This window comes from Ananas comosus, unplaced genomic scaffold, assembly GCF_001540865.1.
Source record: "Ananas comosus cultivar F153 unplaced genomic scaffold, ASM154086v1, whole genome shotgun sequence".
In the NCBI taxonomy this organism is placed as follows: domain Eukaryota; kingdom Viridiplantae; phylum Streptophyta; class Magnoliopsida; order Poales; family Bromeliaceae; genus Ananas; species Ananas comosus.
Window position 1 is genome coordinate 33,615 of NW_017893484.1, and position 21,649 is coordinate 55,263.

Sequence of the window (21,649 nt, forward strand, 5' to 3'; positions counted from 1 at the left end):
TATATACAAAGTCAAACCATAGGAAGTTAGCAACCATGCAACTCGTAGAAAAATGATCTAGGATTAATTCTTTCTGCGCCATCACCTCCTGAGTCATTATACAGCAAACCACAAACTCTACCTCCATAGTGGATAGAGCTGTACTAATATGCTTCTTCCTACTTCAAGATATGGCGCCATTATTAAGTAAAAAAGCATATCCTGAGGTCGACTTAAACTCATCAGAGTCACCAGTCCAATCCGCATCGCTATAATCGACGAGACATAAAGTCGAATCCTCTTTACTGCCTTCCAAAGGTCCAATCTAGGATTGGGAAATCAGCTTACTAGCATATGGGATCCCTCTTAAGGTAGCGGCGATCAAAGATTTCCTAATTTATGTCAAACTAGGTTAAAATTGGAGACTTCTAAATATGGGGCTTATGCTTGGATTTGCTGGGTTGGAAACTCTCTTGTAGGTTGGAATTGAAGTCCCAACAATTTGATTTGGAGTAATTTTAAGGATTTCTTGAGGTCAGGATTTTCTCCCTATTTTTCTTATGATTTTTTTGAGAATTTTGGTATAAGAATTTTGGGAGGTTTTTATTACTTGAAAAAATTTCTTAGGATTAGAAGAAAAAAGAGGGAACAACTTTGATTGAAGAAAAGAAAGGATTTCGGCAACTATCCGGTGAGTTTGATCTAACTGAGAACGATGAACTCCTTCGATGTCATCTACTTTTTGATTGATCTTGATTCTTTGATAAACATGACATTAGGAACCCTCATTGTTGATATGAAACATAGCATTGAGACTATATGCATGTTTGTTGTACGTTCCCTAATAGTATGTTGATATAGTCAAGACATTTGAACTCCATATTGAGATATGGACATCTACTTAGTAGTGCTTGGTTACTTCTACTCCTTATATCATATTGATCAAATTGAGATAGACCGAATCTCTTACTAGATTTGCACATATGTTGAGATTACTAGTTTACACAATCCCTAATAAATGAAATGTTGAGATATAATATTAGAGTAGAGAACTCTTATGTGACCATGGGTCAAATACATGGGATTGGTGGCTTTTGAGCATTATGCATGAGACAAAAGCTTATTAGAGCCAAATTGAGCTCAACTAGCACATTGCTTGTGAGAGTCGCTCCCTACAATCCAAGGCACTCCGGATGTTAGCCATTGTGGCAGGCTCGCCATTGCATTTTGAGCATCAATTTAGCAATAGGTGTAAGGCATATAGGATGCTGAACATGGTCGAAGAGATAAGGTGCAAGCTAGGACCTACTCTAAGTAGGTCTCCAAAGATTGGGCAAGTATTGGTATTTGGCTATGTTAAACCAAATTGATATATAGTTGAAAGTTGAGACATGATTCCTTCTACTTCAAGTAGCATAAAGGCATAGTAGTATTACACCATTCTTTTGATTATCATACACTAGTTATAGTTATTTCATGCTTCCTTTATTATAGCTATTATCTCCAGTGTTCTTAATACTAATGTCTCAGTTGACATAGCGGTGTAGCGTGCTTCTTTCGATGGTGGTACCTACTAGAAAGTATATTTTATAATTCTGACACCTAATGGTTTGGTGTTTTTTTTTTAAAGCCTTTAGATACGTGGGAAGCACTGGATCGTGGAAAGGGAGTTGCATAATAGCTTGAGCCTCTCGCCTATTTGGACCGAGTAGAGATTGATCTTTATATTTTGGAGAGTTATGTGGATTTGACAATGTACTAATTATGGTTCTAACCATGTATTAATAACATGGGGGTTGGTGAGAAAAATTATTTATCTATTTTGGAAATGATGTTTGGACGTAAACTATTTCTAGTTTACTAGTAGTTGATGAATATGCTCTAGATAATTATCAACTTGGATATCATCTTTGGTATAAAAGTTGTTGAAATTGGATGTTGTTGACACATTGTGTAGTGTTCTAAAAATTTAACTGTCGGGATGATTATAGTTTAGGCAACTCGTTGACATATCTTTAGAAGTATCGGGACGAGTTGAAATCGTTTTGACCTAAAATGGATGTTACAAACGAAACCAAAATTGGATTTAATTCAGCGGGATCAAGATAGTACCCTTAACTCGTGCCTTGGGTGCAATTTATACTACACACAACCCCTAATTGGGTTTTTGGTATCTAGTGCTCGTATGAACATGGCACCCCTTATCATTCCCCCTACTTGTCTTCTCATTCCTCATAATCCCTTTCTTTTGCCTCTTTCCCCTCTCCACTCCTTCCCACCTGTGAGCTTTCTCCTTGCGCAGGCTACTCCACCAGCACCTTAGAGAGGGATGCAAGCTGCATTAGTGAGGACGTTGAGTTTAGTTTCTATAGTGAAGTGAGAATTCTCCTCTTCTCCTCTATTTTTGCTTCAAGCTACCCCTCCCCCTGCGCATGGCTGCTAGGCCAGCTTGCTGCTAGCAAGTTGCAGTAATAGCAGTAGCAGTAGGCCTACTGTAGTGCAATGGCAGCAAGGGAGGGTAGCAGTGTTGCTGTGTGAGAGGGCCTTCATTCTTCTTTTCTCCTCCATCTTAACTTACCACAGCAGCCAGAGGAGAAGCTCTAGCTGGAGCAAGTCGCTCAGCTGTAGTGGCAGGTTATAGCCGGCAGTAGCAGCAACAACAAGCTGCAAGTTCTACAACTTCAGTAACAGCAGTGGCAACAATTTCTTTAGGGAGAGAAATTGGTGGAGTTTGTTGCATCCAATTGTTAAATTGGATCACATTCCTAGATTCTCTATTTTAGAAGAGTTGGAGGATCAAGTAATTCAGCTGAATTGCAGGAGAATTGACCTTCAATTGAGGTAACATTTGTACAATGCTGAATTTTGTTTTTTTGGATGTTATATGGGAGCAATGAGAAATTCTAATTATTGTTCACTTTTCCAACATGATAGCTAGATCCTTGTTGGCCTGAGCTAAGTTATACTTCAAGGTTTCTAAGGATTGGAGTCAAGTTTAGCCAAAATGTTAGGTTAATAAAGTTAAAGTTGAGTTTTCTTGGAGATGTAGGCTGAAATTCGGATTTTAATTGGAATTCTCTTGATTCCTAATTCGATTCTCCTATCTGAATGCTTAGATGCAAAATTGGACTTGTGGTGTTGTTCTAGTGAAGGAGAGGATCTTGTTGGCTTTTACCTCCACCTAAATTTCGGATATTATATTAATTAAAGCTAAATTACAGAAAACCCCTTCTGTCAATCCCCGCTTTTTTGCTTCCCTTCTTGTCATTTAAAAACCTACACTTTACCCCCTTAAAAAATAAAAAATATTCACAGAGGGGTACGCTATAACAAAATAACCAAATTGCCTCTTATTTTCTTCAGGGTGGGGGTGGGCGTGGGCGAGGGTGAGGCGGCAGAGACGAGCGAGGGCATGTGTGTGGGCATGGACAGAAAGGCGGGCGAGGGTGAGGCGGCATGACCAACGATGACCAACTATTAAAAGGAAAAGAAATAAAAATATACTATTGCCTTATTTTCAAAATTTTTTGAATCATTTCCCAAATTGTAGATGTTCTAGAATCACTATAAATTTGACCATGGGATTCAAAAAAAGGATCTCTTGGGAGGGGGGGGGGGAGAAAATAAAATAAAATAAAATAAAAATAAAAATAAAAAGAAAGAAACAAAAAAAAAGAAAAAAAGGACCTCCCTCTCTCTCTCTAGATCGGACAGAGAGAGAGAGAGAGAGAGAGAGAGAGAGAGAGAGAGAGAGGAGTTTGGGAACCTCCTCCCGCAGCCAACCAAAAAAGAAAAGAAAAGAAAAGAAAAAGAGAGAAAAAAAAAAAGAAAGTAAAAAAAAGAGTTAAAGCGTGATCACGATGGCGACGGCTACGACGATTCTGATGACGACGGCGACGACGACGGCGGCGGTGATCATGGCGACTTCCCCAACGACAACAAGAGATATGCATGCATACGAATAGCGTAAGTGCGACTTTTTGTTGGTTTGATCAACCCGACCATCTTCGTGATAGGTTTCGAACCGATCAAATTTGACATCAAGTCGTCACTTCCGCCGTGCGCATGCATCGCTAATCTCTAAACCGTGCAGCTATCTTCGCGATAGGCTCGACATGGTCGAAATGGGTGATTGAGCACCATTTATTTTGCTATGAAAACCGTGCGGCCATCTTCGCGATAGGCTCGACATGGTCGAAAACATAAACCGTGCGGCCATCTTCGCGATATGCTCGACATGGTGGAAAGGGTTGATCGAGCGGCCATCTTCGTGATAGGCTCGACACGATCAAACCCACCGCACATTTGGACAATAAAAAAAAAAACGATGAACATATTTTGACTTGCCATCTTCGCGATAGGCATTGTTCGAATCATTCGCCATCTTCGTGATAGGCTTCGATTCGACTTGATCAACACGACCATCTTCGTGATAGGCTCGGACCGATCAAATAAAAAAAAATAATAATTAAAAAAATGACGGACATATTTTAATTTGCCATCTTCGTGATAGGCTTGGCCCGGGTTTGATTCGGTTAAACCAAATCGACCGCATAAATATTTGGTTTGAACTGAACCCAACATAATTATGAGTTCAATTGGATTTTAATGAAAAAGGAGGAGTTAAGCTTAAGTCAAATGGGCTTGGATACAAACTCTAATTGAACCAACCCAAGTTGACGTCGGTTCACGCAAGAGATGGATAAAAAATAAATTAAAGACCAAGTTGGTGAACCAAGTCTAAAATGGTGAACCAAATTCATAACGGTGAACCAAAACACATATATGGCATTGAGCCGAACTCGCAACAGTGAACTGAACCAAAATTGAGTTGAACCGAACCCAAGGAGATGAACCGAACACAAAATGATGAACTGAATTGACTCGTGAGCCGGTTCAACTCAAATCGAATGGAGACTCAAGAGCTTTGAACCAAACCAAATAACTAATCGGTTCGACCTGAACCAAACTAAAAGTTGGTTCAACTCAAATTGAACCACATGAGGATCGAGTAGACCGAACCACGAGTCAGTCCAAATTGAGCCGAACCACAAAAGGGTTCCAAGTCAAGCCGAACCAAAGCATATGCCGGGTTCAGCTCATTACAAGTCGGTTCAGCCTAAACCGAACCATAAGGGACTCGACTTGAACCGAAGTGGATCCGATCCGAACTGAACCGAATCGGATCCCTCTGAACCAAACCAAAGGGATTCGACTTGAACCGAAGTGGATCCGATCCAAATTGAACTGAACCGGATCCAGTCTGAGCCAAGCCATAAAGGATTCAACTTGATCCGGAGTGGATCCAACTTGAACCGAACCAGGAAGGAGTCAACTTGAACCGAAGTGGATCCGACATGAACCGAGCTAGGAAGGAGTCAACTTGAACCGAAGTGGATCTAATCAGAATCGAACCAGGAAGGATTCGACTCGAACCAAAGCAGATCCGATCCGAACCGAACCAAATGGATTCAACTTGAACCGAAGTGGATCCGACTTGAACCGAACCAGGAAGGATTCGACTCGAACTGAAGCGGATCCGATCTGAACCGAACCAAATGGATTCAACTTGATCCGAAGTGGATCCGATCCGGACCAAACCACAAAGGATTCGACTCGAATCAAAGTGGGTCCGGTCCGAACCAAACCATGAAGGGTCCGATTCGAACCAAACTATGAGGGATCTGACTCGAACCGAACCAAACCATGAAGGATTCGACTTGAACCGAAGTGGATCCGATCCGAACCAAACTGAATCCGATCTAAACCAAACCTTAAAGGATCCGACTTGAACCGAACCAGGAAGGAGTCAACTTGAACCGAAGTGGATCCAATTCAAACTGAACCAGGAAGCATTTGACTTAAACCAAAGTGGATCCGATCTGAACCGAACCACAAAGGATTCAATCTGAACCGAAGTGGTTTCAATCTGAATAGAAGCACAGGAGGTTCGAGCCAAGCCAAGTCGAACCGATTACGAGTCGGTTCAGCCTAAACCGAACCATAAAGGATTCGACTTGAACTAAAGTGAATCCGGTCTGAACTCAACCAAACCGAACCGGATCCGAACTAAACCGAATCGGATCCCATCCGAGCCAAACATAAAGAATTCGACTTGAACCGAAGTGGATCCAATATGAACCGAACCATAAAGGATTCAACTCGAGCCGAAATAGATTCAACTCAAACCGAACCATAAGGGATTCGACTTGAACCAAAGTGGATCCGATCCGAGTCAAGCCATAAAGGATTTGACTTGAACCAAATGGATCCAATCTAAACCAAACCATAAAGGATATAACTGAACCACAAAGGATTCAACACGAACCGAAGTGGGTCCGATCCGAACTAAACCACAAAGGATCCGACTCGAACTGAAGTAGGTCCAATCCGAACCAAACAGGATCCGACTTGAACCGACTCGAGCTGAATTCGGTTCAACCAAATCAGGATCTGACTCGAACTAAAGTGGGTCCAATCCGAATTACGCAGAATCCAACTTGAACCAAGGTGGGTCCGACCCGAACTAAACCACAAAGGATCCGACTGGAACTGAAGTAGGTCCAATCCGAACCAAACAGGATCTGACTTGAACCGACTCGAGTTGAATTTGGTTCAACCCGATTAGGATCTCACTCGAACTGAAGTGGGTCCAATCCGAATCAAGCAGGATCCGACTCGAACCAAGGTGGGTCCGACTCGAACCAAACCATGAAGAATCCGACTCGAATAGAACCATGAAGAATCTGATTCGAACCGAACCAAAGCATAACGGTTCAACTCAAACCAAGTCTTGATGGGTCCCAAACCCAAGCATAACGGTTCAACCCAAACAAAGCCTTGATGGGTCCCGAACCAAAGCATAACGGTTCAACCCAAACCAAACCCAAAGCGACCAAACAAACTTGAGGTCGCCCAACTCAAACCAAATCTTGATGGGTCCCGAACCAAAGTATAACGGTCGACCCAAACCAAACTTGGAAGGGGTAAACCAAGTGAAAACCTAAGACGGTTCATCCCAAATCAAATACAAGAGGTTCAAGCTAACCCAAAACCAAAGTCCACAAATAAATCCCAAAATCCAAAATCCACAAATAAATCCTAAAACCTAAAGTCCACAAATAAAATTCCAAAATCCAAAGTCCACAAATAAAATCCCAAAACCTAAAGTCCATAAATAAAGCCCAAAACCTAAAGTCCACAAATAAAACCCCGAAATCCAAAGCCTCTCAAATCTAAACGACCGTAAAGTCGTTAAACTAATCTCAAATTCAAACGACCGAAACGTCGTTAAACTAAACCCAAATCCAAACGACCGAAACGTCGTTAAACTAAACCCAAATTCAAACGACCGAAACGTCATTAAACTAAACCCGACGACCGAAATGTTGTTAAACTAAACCCAAATCTAAACGACCGAAACGTCGTTAAACTAAACTCAAATTCAAACGACCGAAACGTCGTTAAACTAAACCCAAATTCAAATGACCGAAACGTCGTTAAACTAAACCCAACGACCGAAACGTCGTTAAACTAAGCCCAAATTCAAACGACCGAAACGTCACTAAACTAAACCCAAATTCAAACGACCGAAACGTCGCTAAACAAACCCAAACCCAAACGACCGTAAAGTCGTTAAACTAAACCCAATCCAAAATATCTCCAAATCGACAGAGTTCTAAATCATATACTGAGAATTCAGTCAAATGATATCAAGTTTATTTGAACTCTAACCTATATACTTAGAGTTCATCCGACTAACCCTAACACATATACCTAGGGTCTAGTCAGTCTTTTACTCTAGCACATATACCTAGAGTGGAAGTCAAGTCGTGCTCGACTAGTCCTAACCCATATACTTAGGGTCTAGTCAGCCTTTTGCTCTAGCACATATACCTAGAATGAAAGTCAATCTGTGCTCGACTAGTCCTAACCCATATACTTAGGGTCTAGTCAGCCTTTTGCTCTAGCACATATACCTAGAGTGAAATCCATACCCGATCGAGCTCTAATACATATACTTGGAGCTCATACAAATCAAATCCGACTACCCCTAACACATATACTTAGGGCTTAGTCAGATCTTCACTCTGGCACATATAACTAGAGTGAAAACATATGAAACTCGGTTAATCCTGATCCATAGACTCAGGAATTAGCCACTCTCTACTTTCGGGTAATATCAAATCCGATTTACCTCAATACATATACTTGGGGTTTGGTCACATCTCCACCATGGGATATACAACCAAGGTGAACCCAACTGCCATGTCATTAAACTGAGCACCAAACTTAAACCGACCGCCATGTCATTAAACTGAGCATCAAAACTTCAATCGACCACCTAGTCGCTAAATTCATGTACAATGGGGGTATGCCCCTGCTTAAGCCATGTACACGGCAAATCATATTAATAAAATTTTATTTGCTTGTTTGGTTTCCTTTATTATCAGCATTTATATTTGGTCTCTTAATCGAGGGTTCTTTAACACCGAAAGTGTGGGGTAATTAACAGCAAATTCTTGAGTCTGTTGGAAGTCATGAACCTATAATCCTGATTTCAAAATAAAATATAAACAAATTTTATCTCTACCATGAATGACCACTCGCCCTAGAAACAACCTACGGCGGGGCCGGTTCGTTCGCGGCAGATAGTAAGTAAATCCTGGAGTCTTGGGTCATGTGTACTATGAATTAGATGCTTCTTTGTGATCCTAAGTAAGAGAGGAAACCTAGGAATTAAGTATTACCAGCAGATTTAAGGTGATCATCACTGAATTCTATTTTTCTGTTACGGCGGTGGGCCACCAACAAATACGTTCTATATACTTGTTATGGTATATAGAGATCTCCATAAAAAGTAAAATAGAAAAAACGAGAGAGGAAGAAGACAAATCAAAGAATCTGGTACGTTGTCGTGGAAGCAAAAGGAAACTAATAATAATGAAGAAAAGTCACCAGGATGATGCGTCCATACAACTTGCAAAATTAATTAGTGCCCGGCTCGGCTTCAACTTTATTAATACCGGCTTCATTAACCAAATAATCCGGCCTACCTATTTATAACTAATTACATAGAATCCTACTCTCATTCGATTTCATCTTAATCACAATTTAAATAATAATCGAATATATCTTAACCATAATCAAATATAATAATAGATGAGATCAAATAATCTAATCCTAATCTCATTAGCATTATCTTTAACACTCCCCCATAATGCTAATGTTCTTCACACCGATCTTCTCTCGGCAAAATATGAATTTCTCCAATGGTAGTGGCTTTGTGAAAATATAGGTCATCTGCTCCTCGATTGCGTAGTGTATCAACTTGAACCCTTCTCATACTTTTTTGATCACCAACTGAACTTGTCCAATCACTATTAAAACAACCAAAATAAATCGTTAGGGTTAATATACCACAATCGGTGGTCTCTTGTTCCTTTCAAATCTCTCAATATCCTTTTCGCCTTATATATCCACTTAAATCCAATAATTTCTTTATCAATAGGCGATTCAACAAACTCGTAGATATTATTTTTCCTTAACGCCGCATTTTCTTTATTCGTAGCCTTACATCAATCATTAGATTTTGCCACCTCCTCAAAGTTTTGTGATTCTCCACATTGTGAATACATGCACTGTTCGTATATTTCACTAAGTGATCTTACTTTTCTTGGCGTCGTCTCTGGAGAAGTTTCTGGTGAAATTCGCGGTGAAGCTTGTGGTGTTGTTTCTGTGCTTGTTGTATTTTCACCATTGTTTCTATTTTCAATTGCGGTTTCATTTTCGAATATCAGAAGTGCATTATCCTGCACTTTTGCGCTCCAATCCCAAGCTTTTTGTTCATCAAATATAGCATCACGACTTATAATTAAAGAGTTAGTAGCAGGATTATAAAATCGATAGACTTTACTTCTTTCGCTATATCCAACAAAAATACACTTCTGACTATTATCATCAAATTTTTGCCTGTTTTGTGATGGGGTATGAACAAAAGAAACCGATCCAAAAATTTTAAAGTGTTTTACCTTCGGTTTCCAGCTGGTCCATGCTTCATAAGGTATAATATTTTCCAGCGCTAAAGTTGGACTTCTATCGAAAATGTATACTGCAGTAGATAGCGCTTCTGCCCAAAATTATTCGGGAGATTTTTCGCTTCCAACATTCTTTTTGCCATCTCGATTAAATTTTTATTTTTGCGCTCTGCAACACCGTTCTACTGAGGCGCGTAACTCGTTGTCAACTGCCTGTGGATACCATTAGCCTTACAAAAATTTTCAAACTTGTTAGAAATAAATTCTCCCCCTCGATCTGTACGGAGGGTCCTAATATAATAACCAGATTCGTTCTCAACCAAATTTTTAAATTTCTGAAAAACATCAAAAGCTTCAGATTTATTTTTGATAAATAAACCCAAGTCATCCGGCTATAATCATCCATGAAAACTACAAAATAGTAATTGTTGCTGAGCGACGGTGTTTGCATTGGTCCACATACATCTGCATGTATCAATTCTAATAGTTCTTTGGCTCTCCAATTGCTCTTTCTCGGAAAAGAGTCCCTATGATGCTTTTCTAGCACACAACTTTCACATACAGAACCATTATTATGCACCAAAGGCAAATCATCAACCATATTCTTTTTATATAAAAGATTAAGTCCCTTAAAACTCAAGTGACTATATCAATAGTGCCATAACCAATCATCATCTAGCACTACTTTTATTGCAACATGAACAGGAAAAACTTTATTTTCTACCATCGGAACTTCAAAAAGTAAATTCTTTTTATTTTTATCTCCATAAATTGTGCACTTAGAATCTTCAAAAATAAACGAATGATCTTCTTTCAAAAATTGACCCACACTAAAAAGATTGGAATTCAATCCTGGAACATATAAGACATTATTTATTTTTTGCATTCCAGAAATATTTACTGCAATTGTACCTCTTCCGTGCACGTCATGAATATAGCCGTCACCCATTGTCACGCGGCCTTCAACTGATTTGTCCAAATTAATAAAGTTTTCTTCTTTTCTTGTTATGTGACTGCTACAACCACTATCGACATACCAAATATTGTTAGTAGTTTTTTCTAATGAACGACATGCAAAAAGTACATTATCGTTTTCATTCTTTTCACAAGTAAAATTCGCATTCTGTTGTTTCAATTGACAAAAGCGCTCGATATGGCCAAATTTTTTACAATAATAACATTGAATATTTTTACGATTATGGAATTGATTGTTACCTACGTAGGTTCTCTGATTTTAATTATCTGATCCTTCATTATTTCTATTATTGAAACCACCTGATCTACCGCCACGGCCTCTACCACGGCCACGACCACGGCCTCTGCCACGACCTCTGCCACGACCTCCAGATGTTGAAGCTTGACGATTGAAAGTATCTGTACCACCTTTTTCATCGCTTTTCGATTCGCTTTGAAAAGTGTGCTCAGAAAAATTTTCAGTTCTATCTTTTCGTTCTTCATGTGCTAAAAGAGAACCAAGAAGTTCGCTACAAGATAATTTAAATAAATCTTTTGCCTCTTCTATAGCAGAAACAACATCACTATTTTTTTTCGTTAGACTTCTTAAAATTTTTTCGACTACTGTTTGATCAGTAATCTGTTCACCATAGGTATGCATCAAGATAACTAATTCCATAACTTTAGAATAAAAGGTATGAATATTTTCATTTTCTTGCATAAAAGAAGCTTCAAATCTTCTTTTTAAAGTTTGAATCTTAACTCTAAATACCTTTTCGTTGCCTTGGTATTCCTTCTGTAATATATCCCATGCTTTCTTCGATCGAGTAGCGCCGGCAATGTGGGAAAATATCGAATCGTCAACTGATTGCTAAATAAAGAAAAGCGCCTTTGCATTTTTTTTAGATTCTCTCCGGTTATTTCCTTGCATCCTTGTTCTACAAGATCCCATAAATCTTGTGATCACAACAAAGTCCGCATCTTCACGCACCAAAAATCATAGTTGTCCCCTTTGAATATCGAGAATCCTTGTGCAACTTCGTTAGCGCTGTTAAACGCCATCGACACCGTCTTCTCTCGAATCCAGGCATACCACTTGTTACGGCAGTGGGCCACCAACAAATACGTTCTATATACTTGTTATGGTATATAGAGATCTCCACAAAAAGTAAAAAAGAAAAAACGAGAGAGAAAGAAGACAAATCAAAGAATCTGGTACGTTGTCATGGAAGCAAAAGGAAACTAATAATAATGAAGAAAAGTCACCAGGATGACGCGTCCGTACAACTTGCAAAATTAATTAGTGCCCGGCTCGGCTTCAACTTCGTTAATACCGGCTTCATTAACCAAATAATCCGGCCTACCTATTTATAATTAATTACATAGAATCCTACTCTCATTCGATTTCATCTTAATCACAATTTAAATAATAACCGAATATATCTTAACCATAACCAAATATAATAATAGATGAGATCAAATAATCTAATCCTAATCTCATTAGCATTATCTTTAACATTTCCTTCATAACGAGTCAATTCTGTTAGAACTTCTATTCGATCTTTGATTCCATTAAATCCAACAAGGATTTTTGGGATTCGTCTTCACTTTCCTTTTAATTGGCACTGAGGGAAGATGTTCGTGGAGTTTCAATTTGATCCATGGTCACATTAGCACTGCAGGTGGGCTTATTTTTATCGAATTCGTCGAGAAACCTATTTTAAGTCTAATTGTAATTTCATCATGTGTATTCCTTGTTCATCATAGATTGTTTAGCTCAAATCTTTATATTTGCATGTGTAATAATGAAATTTGAATTTGAAGCATTTTTAACCTATTTATAGATAAATTTTAGTTGTTGAATCTAGACTTGACTTGGAGAAATTTTGCACTATATGCAAGTGAATTGCTTTTGTTAGGAATTAACTTTGTTAGCTATTTTTACTGTTTTCTCATTCTTCTTAGTGGCTTGTGAGTAGTCAGATTAGTGTAAGTTGGATTTACACTCGTACTGAGGAGCCAAATGGATTTTACAGTCTAGTTTAGGTTGCGTCTCATAGTCAGGTACCATCCGAATTGACGGTGGTCCTAGATCTTTGATTTTGTATCGAATTGTGCCATTGGCACGTGAGTCACAGCTTTGAGATCTGATTGATTATTTGCAATGACTATAGCCCGCGTGAGCCAGATTTGAGCTCGATTGAGTATGCAGATTCCTCGGCGGGTTTGCACCGGTCGAGTGCTGCTCCAGAGTTTGGCCTTTAGTGCGTTAATGTTGCAGCAACCCTTCTTAGGCAACCTACCTTGTCTTGCCACACCAAAGGGTGGCGCATGGTAGTAGGTTGGCATAAGCTTGCCCGGCCTTGTGGCAATCCTTTGGATTGAGTTAATCGTGTCTTCTCGATAGATAGTTGATGCATATATTATAGTGATAGTATGACTTGAGCTTTAGTAGTGTCATGACATTGTAGCTGTAGATTTCTTTTCAACTTTACTACTTATGCTTCTTTACTTATCCAACTTTACTTTTCAGTTTTCATAGACTTAGTGGATAGGCCGTCGGCGTCGGTGATAGCACCCACTGAGGACTACTTGTTTACAACAGTTCTCACGCCCGTTGTTACCCTTTTTTCTTGCAGAGCCCTCTATTCTCGTTGCTGCCATTGATCAAGGTAGGGAAGTCGTGAGTTAGATCTCTACCTACTTCGACGGGTCGTGATAGTGGAGTACTCTTTTGTGACAGCTTTTGGATTATAGTTTTTGTACATAAATATGTATATATTTTATATTTCAGAGTTGTGACATGTGATGTTGTACTCTTTGGACCTTATGTTTGTACAGCGGACTATCTTTTAGTTTAGCAGTTTCTTCTCAGCTCTGTTACTCGCTTATAATAGCTCTTGTATACTTTACAGGTAGTTCTATCGCTTCATGTACAAAGGGCTTTCTGTTTATGTGGCGAATCAGTTGGCAATCCTGAGTTGAACTACACCCCATGGGATGACACTTCGCGTGGATGAGGGCGTCCTTGTGCACGCAACAGGTCTGTGTACGTGCCCAGATTAGGCTTCCATTATGGCTCGGGGACTGACACGCCGCACATATATAGAGAAGACTATGTCCACTTATGCAGAGGAGACACTATCCATATGGTGGATTTGCATACATCAGGTATGCTTCTTATTTCAAAAAAGAAAAAAAAAATCCTACATGTTTCCGCTAAATGCTACTTTTAATATAAAATGTCTTTGCAAAAGGGGCCCCGCGGGATAATAACAACTCCTACCATGCAGAAGCCCAACTGTGGAGTTTTAGGGCAAGGAACTTCATTTTCTTATCTACGGGCATATCTTTTATATTCTAAAATGCGCCTCGCTCATGTCCTTGTTAATTAGTCGATAAAGTCCTTCGCCTACAGACCTCCCAAATATTTCGGAAGCTCTACTTTGATACTAGGATCGAACAACCGATCTATGTAAAGTAATGCGGTCCACAGCATTACCGCAGACCGTGACCATGCACAGACACCTCTCCCTATGGAGTGTCATCATGGAAGGGTTCTCAAAGCCAATAGACTCTGAATCAAGGTCGTCACCTAGGATTGAGCTCACTCTGATACGAAGTGACATAGCCCTAAAGTCGCATTGAGAGGAAACAAGCATAAGGACAAAAAAAGAGATACACAAAGAAGGCAATTCTTCAAAGAGAGGAAAATATTATCGACCAAAACTCCAAACTCCTTTTAATAACCAAACACAATATATATGCAAGTAATATCCAAATGCTACTAAAAAAATAAAATAGAATCTACAACATCTCTAAACCTAATCTGACCAGAAATAACCATAATCGACTCAACAATGTAACTCAAAATAGAATAACCTAAAAGTACAAACTCAGAGACCTAAACAATTGAATTTGGGTCCCATATAGGGCCAAACCACTATATTGTTCTGCTCGTAGATCTCAAAAAGTTATTTTCGAAATATAACTACATGTCGAAAATGGACACCTGTGTTAAAAGTTACCATTTTAAAGAATTTTTCCAGCTATATATTTGTAAAATTTGCCGAATTCAATGAGACTTTTGGCCCAACTTGGTTAGGCCAAACTTCTCATGAATTGTAACGTAAAATTGGCCACATCAGTAGTTAGCACAAACTTCTCAATTTTGAAGTTTTAGAACAAATATAAACAAAAGAACATGACTTTAGTTAAAAGATAAATTGGAGTCCATTCTTTTTTAGTACTATTTTTAGCTATATTCCATTTTAGCGAGACATTTAACAAAAATAAAATGCTTGTTTTCAAGATAGTGGAATGTTTAGTTACAAATATTTATTTATTACAAACTACTTATGGCTTAGGCGGTAGTTGTAGATCACTGATGTCACCTTCCAACATATTTACCACCCTACTCATTGAAGGACGATCATCAGGCATTGTTTGAATACACCATAATGCAACTAGAATCATCTTTCTAACTATCTCTATAGCCTCGCCATTGTCACCACAAGCTTCTACACAGTACTGATTAATATTTTTATAAAGGTAGTGAGGAAAATAAGTTTCGCTGCTACTTGTTGTGGTAACATCAAGATTTTTTCTTCCTCCAACCATTTCAAGTACCATCATACCATAGCTATAAACATCAGATTTACTTGAGACAACTCCAAAGTTCCTAGAAAAGACTTCTGGTGCGATATACCCAATTGTCCCTCTTGCACCTATCAGCGAGATAATGCTCTCTTTTGAAGTGCATAATTTTGCTAATCCAAAATCAGAAATCTTAGGACAAAAATCTTGATCCAATAAAATATTATGAGGCTTGATATCAAAATGCACTATACGGGTGTTGCATCCACGATGCAAATACTCTAGTCCTCGAGCAACGCCAACGACAATCTCAAATAACTTATTCCAGCCAAGTGTAGATTCTATTTGAGACCTGTCGGTAAAATTAAATCTCTCTAGTGATCCATTAGGCATAAAGTCATAAATAAGAGCTCGCTTTGATCCGTCTAAACAAAACCCTAATAGTCTAACAATGTTGACATGGGATGTTCTACTAATACTGGCAACTTCATTGATAAATTCTTCCCCATTTCCTTTGGATTCTGTTAGCATCTTCACAGCTACTGGATGGCCATTAGGAAGACTTCCTTTATAAACAGTCCCGTAACCACCCTTTCCTAACTTGTCAGTGAAGGATTTGGTCATTCTCTTTACTTCTGAATATTTATACCATTTCGTGTTTAAGGATCCATATTTCTGTATGAATGATTCAACACATAATGAAGTCTTTGATTTCTTCTTCCAACAGAATAGAATGTCACGAGACTTCTTGCACTTTAGGACAAAAACAATAAGGCAAAGGCATACGAATAGACCACTTCCGATTCCAATGAATACTTCTGCATAGATAATAGAGGAACATTCATTAAAAGAATTGATTACATCAATAATTATAACTTTTTTTTGTTTAAGAGTATGAACTAAAAGATGATATAATTGGAACTAGAATGTAACAATAATAAATAATTGTATAATATAGATATTATAGTACTTGTATTTCATCTTAAAGATTCTATTTTTCTCAAACTATTTATCAAAAAGTATGGAATATAATTTAAATTAATATTAAAAACCTCCATATTAGGTTTTGAGATGTCATAATCAACAAATTCCTTTCATAAGTTACATCCCTATATATAAATTTAGTCACATATATGTTTAAATTTGTAAATGATATAACAGATTAAAGAGTCCTACATAGGAAATTTACATATGACAATTTATAGGTGATTTAATTATTGTCATGCAACAATAATTTAAAATGATTATTTTTAAGTTATAATAAGTTTATAATACATAGAAAAATTAATAATGGGTCACTTATCTTAGATTTTTCCTCTTTAATTAGGTTAGCTTTATATTGGCTAAATTGTATTCCCAGCTGAATTGTAAGATGAGTGATTCTTTAGTCCTCAAATTTTAATTATTTTGATTTCCAACTCAAAATTTTTAAACTACTAATTAACTTCTATCAACAGCTATATTTGTAAAATGTTGATGTGAACCTAACATTCTATAATTAATAGCCATTGCCATGTTACTAGGCACCACTATAATATTGATATAGCAATTATATGGCATCTTAGCCAACAGACATTATTGCTTATACCAATTGCATTGAATCACTAATAGATCATAACAAAAATTTTATTAAGGGGCTCTTCAACTATAGTTTGATTTGTTAGATTTTCATAACATAAAAAATTTCCATGTATAAAAATCATAAATTTTGTAGACATTTCTCATGCATCAAACAACAAACCTTTGCACATTGTTAATTATAGGATTGTTTAATGCCTTAACATGTTGAGTTTCGAAAATTTAAAGTGGCCATTTTGATGTTTGTAAATTAAATCAAACAAAAGAGATTTCAATTTGGAAACTTTACTTATGTGATACTATTAAATTAGATGCTCTCATCTTGTACAAGCGTACAAGAAGAAAACATTTTCTTTTGGTATAGAGGCCATTTTCTCACTATTTGCAAACAAATATAATAGTGCAATTGAAACTCTCTTTCCTAGGGTTTTATGGGAAATACTATTTGTACATCCAAAAGAAGCTATAAATCTTACACCCTTCGTCGTAGGGTTTCGAAACTCTTTGAATTTTCAATATTAAAAAAAAAAAAAAGCAGGATAAAGACCAAGTATGGAACCTCGGATAAGGAGGTGTAAGATTTTTTTTTTTTTGGTTTTTAATGAGACCTCTCGACCTTTTGGGATTTTAAATTTAAAATGATAAATAAACAAATAGATTTTAGCAAGAAGTTGTGGAGATTGAATCTAATGGTTTCAATTATTTCTTGGCAAATAAAACCAAATCAATTAATTGTTAAACTAATAGAATTATTAAATTTGTCAAACATTTTACCTAAATAAGTATAAAAATCAAATAGAAAGCATAATTTATTTAATTAACAAAAAAAGATTAGCGATCAAATTGAAAAATCGGAAAAAGGTTGAGGACCAATTGTGTTATTAACTCAAAAATTAGACCAACTTAGCATTATGTAAATGCCAAGTCAGCGCCCATGTGTCACTTCTGCAAGTTATAATCGAAGTATTGATTGTTTGGACCCAATTAAAAAAAAGGAAAAACTTTAAAAACCCCCTGTGGTTTCGTACTTTCTCACTTTAGTATTCTATGGTTTAAAGTGTATCAATTTGCCTCCCTGTGGTTTCATTTTTATCTTTTCGATAACTTTTTCGTTAATATTTCGTTAAATTATATACAAAAAACTTCAAATACCCATTTAGATTTATCGAATATTCACTTTAGTACTCTTTAATTTTAACTTTGTCACTAATTTTAAGAAAAAAATAATGGAATTGATAATAAAAAGAGAAAAACGAAACCACAGGGGGCAAATTGATACATTTTAAACCACATGATACTAAAGTAAGAAAGTGCGAAACTGCAGGGGGCGTTTTTGAAGTTTTACCTAAAAAAATTTCTGAAGGTCGGTGACTTAATTGACAAAAAGAAAGGAAGGCCTTTAAAATAGGGGCAATTGCTTATATATCTCTGAAAAGTTCTCGACTTTTCGATTTACCTCTTTTAGAAGGCTAATATTGAAAATACCCTTTCTACCTTCCAAACTATTTCTAATATACCCCTAGAGTTAAAATCTGTTAATTAATTCTGTTATCTTTTTAAAATTACTATTTTGCCCTTTCAAATATACCTTTCCACCATCACTGTCCTTTCTTAATTGCCCTTAAAGTTAGGGGCACAAAAAGTATTTTAACTTTTGGTCTTTTCCAATATACCTTTCTACCGTCACCAACATTTCTTATTTGCTCTTAAGTTAAAGGTAAAATTAGTATTTTAATTTTTTTTTTAACTATGATAAATTAACTTAACAGGAGATAACTACAGGGGTATTTTGCAATAACGGTGGAACATATGAGGGGTATTTTTTTTAAAAAAAGAAGTAATGATAAATCAGATATTTTCAAACGTATGAGGGTACATAGGCAATTATCCCTTTAAAATAATTCTTTGCTTGATGTCTGGAAGCAAAAGAAAGCATTTTTATTTTTGAGGATGAGAATCATTTGATTGAAAATTCTTTAAAACAAAATATCCTATCTATTATAGAATAAATATGTAAACGCTACATCTTTTGATTGAAAAAATTCATAAAAAATGTGGGAGTTTTTACCTATTCTTTTCCGCATCTTGGAACTGTCGACAGTACCTGCATCACAACACGGTATAATTCACCCTGGTTAATTACTACAGTAGCAATAAAAAGAAAGAAAGTGAAATGATAATGAGTAACTCAATAAATATGTATTCATAATTCTAATTTTATAAACTATTGGCGAGGTTGTTGTCAAGGATGCCGTATGTGGTGTCCACGGGCTTCTCAGGCAACGCCTCTTAAAAAATAAAAACTAATGAGACGGAAAGTCGAAGCAGCGACCTTACAAACGAGGAATTAATAAGGCCGAAAGCCGAAGAGGCATATGTTACGGGGAAGGAATTAATTAGACGGAAAGCTGAAGAGGCAGACATTACAGAGAAGAAATTAATGAGATGGAAAGTCGAAGAGGCAGACGTTATGAGGAAGATGAGCGGTCGCAATGATTGGAGAGTAGAAATTTTAAGAAGAAGAGACTATGATGCTATCATGTGACAAAAATTTATGAGAAATAATGTATATGTATGTATAAATATAAATGGTTAACATTTTGAAATATTGAATTTTTAGATAAGAGGTTCATATTTCTCAAAATCCAAAGGGTCTTTCATTAATTACGTACGTGCAATAATACTATGTCAAGTATTGCCCCCTATTAAGCTCCTTCAAAAGAAAAGAAAAAAAAGAAAAAGAAAAAAGAGTAAACTTTAATTTGCCCGCTACGGTTGATTGGAGATGAATGGCAGAAGTTGCGACTAACAAACGCGTTAAATAGCGGTGAAGTAGGATGGATTGGGACTGACTCTAATATATTGTTAATGGAATGAAAAGATCAACCTGATAGAAAATTATGCAAAAATATGTGCTAACTAGAGCAACTATATATAAACCTTGATTCATTCTCCCCTGTATCTAAAACAGAGAATAGCCCCATGATCTCATTCATTAGTTTTCTGTAACTCCTTAAGACCCGAATTTTTACTTTCACCTGAGCGGCAAAGAACATTTTGTAACCAAGACTCTTGAACGGAATCTGTGCCTATTTGGATTTACTTTTACTTCTACTCTCAGTTGCTGCTACATTTAGTATATCATGGCTTTTGAAAAATATTTGAAAGCCCTGATATTTTAGCTCGGTACTGCTCATCAAAGCAGTATTCAAGCAATTAGTACTTAGTCAAACAACACCAAATCGCATGGTAGGGCATGTACCTGTGGTGCAATTTCTGATAGCGGTTCCGTTAGGGCAGTAGCAGGTTTGCTGGTCCCGCGCGACCGTGTTATACCCGCAGTTCCCGCCAGAGCTTACGCAGTCACTGCACCACCCCTTCCCCGCCGTCCACCGCAGCATGAAACCCTCGTTCATCACGTCTTCGAAGCTCAAATTTCCATGAATAAACAGATTTGCCGCCGATATCTGCACAAAAACTGGCGACACCGTAACGCAGTTCCCAAACGCACTATCCTCGTCGTTTAGTCGATAATAATAGTATTGCCCGGACATTTCCTCCGCACATGGGATTGAATATATGCTGGCTGCAGGCAAGGAAGTTTGCGGAGTACTGCAGTTGTATATGATCATCATCGTATTGCGGTCGTTGTAATCAAAGATGGTGGTGTTGATGGTGAAGTTATAGTTTGGTAGAGGGCATGTTGTGGCAGCAAAATTCGGGTCGACGAGCGTGAGGAGGTGGTTCCCGTAGTCGATGTTCTTCACTTGGAAGGGCTTCATTCCATCGTCGATGTTGATCAGAAGGACGTCATCGGTGCAAGTGAGGTAGTACCCCGGATATCGACAGTAGTCTGGTCGGTCGGTACCGATCTGAAACGGGTAGCCAACGGTGAAATTCATCGTCCTGCAAGTGTAGTTCTTCGGAGCGCAATCGGTGTATCGGTAGTAGTTCTCCGCGTCGGATAGAGAAGGGAGTATGCATGCTAGAAGCAGGAGAAGGACGAAGGGAAGCAGCGGAAGAGTTTCTGCAGGGTGCATAATTGGTTCTGCTGCTACTCAAAAGGATGCAGCAGGTTATTTTTTGGAGAGAGAAAGAGAGAGAGAGATAGAGAGAGAGAGAGGAGGAGAGAGGGTTTGTGAGATGGATATGAGTGGTGTGGTTTCATTTGATGATCTGAATAATGGTGATGGTCAAAAGAAGGGGTTGATTTTCAAATGTGTGGAAGTTCCATGTGGAAGGTAGGAGTTGGAATAAACTATGCTTTCTTTCAATTTTGCAAGGTGTGATGATGTTGCCTTGATTAGAAATGGTCAACAGGGAGGAAAGAGAGAGGAGTAGATGGGGAACATCTTTATTGGTATTTTAGTCAAAAGAAAGGCTTGTTTGGGTGGCTCCTATTGAACTTTAGCTAGTGAGGAGGGTGTCCGTATCCTCTGTTTAGGTGAGGAATTTCTACAATCTGTCGTCTCTTTTGCTTATTACAAGGTTGGCTATGCAGGAAG

General features: G+C 37.7%; 1 protein-coding gene across 1 annotated transcript; it reads right to left on the minus strand.

Annotated features, from left to right (window-relative positions):
- Positions 1–15,252: 15,252 nt before the first annotated feature.
- On the minus strand, positions 15,253–21,387 carry LOC109706145 (LEAF RUST 10 DISEASE-RESISTANCE LOCUS RECEPTOR-LIKE PROTEIN KINASE-like 2.4). Its single transcript, XM_020226947.1, has 3 exons — positions 20,407–21,387; positions 19,213–19,248; positions 15,253–16,384 (listed from the first exon to the last, which is right to left on the minus strand). The coding sequence occupies exons 1-3, from the start codon at positions 21,182–21,184 to the stop codon at positions 15,327–15,329; spliced, it is 1,872 nt and encodes a 623-aa protein (XP_020082536.1). The 5' UTR covers positions 21,185–21,387; the 3' UTR covers positions 15,253–15,326.
- Positions 21,388–21,649: the final 262 nt, after the last annotated feature.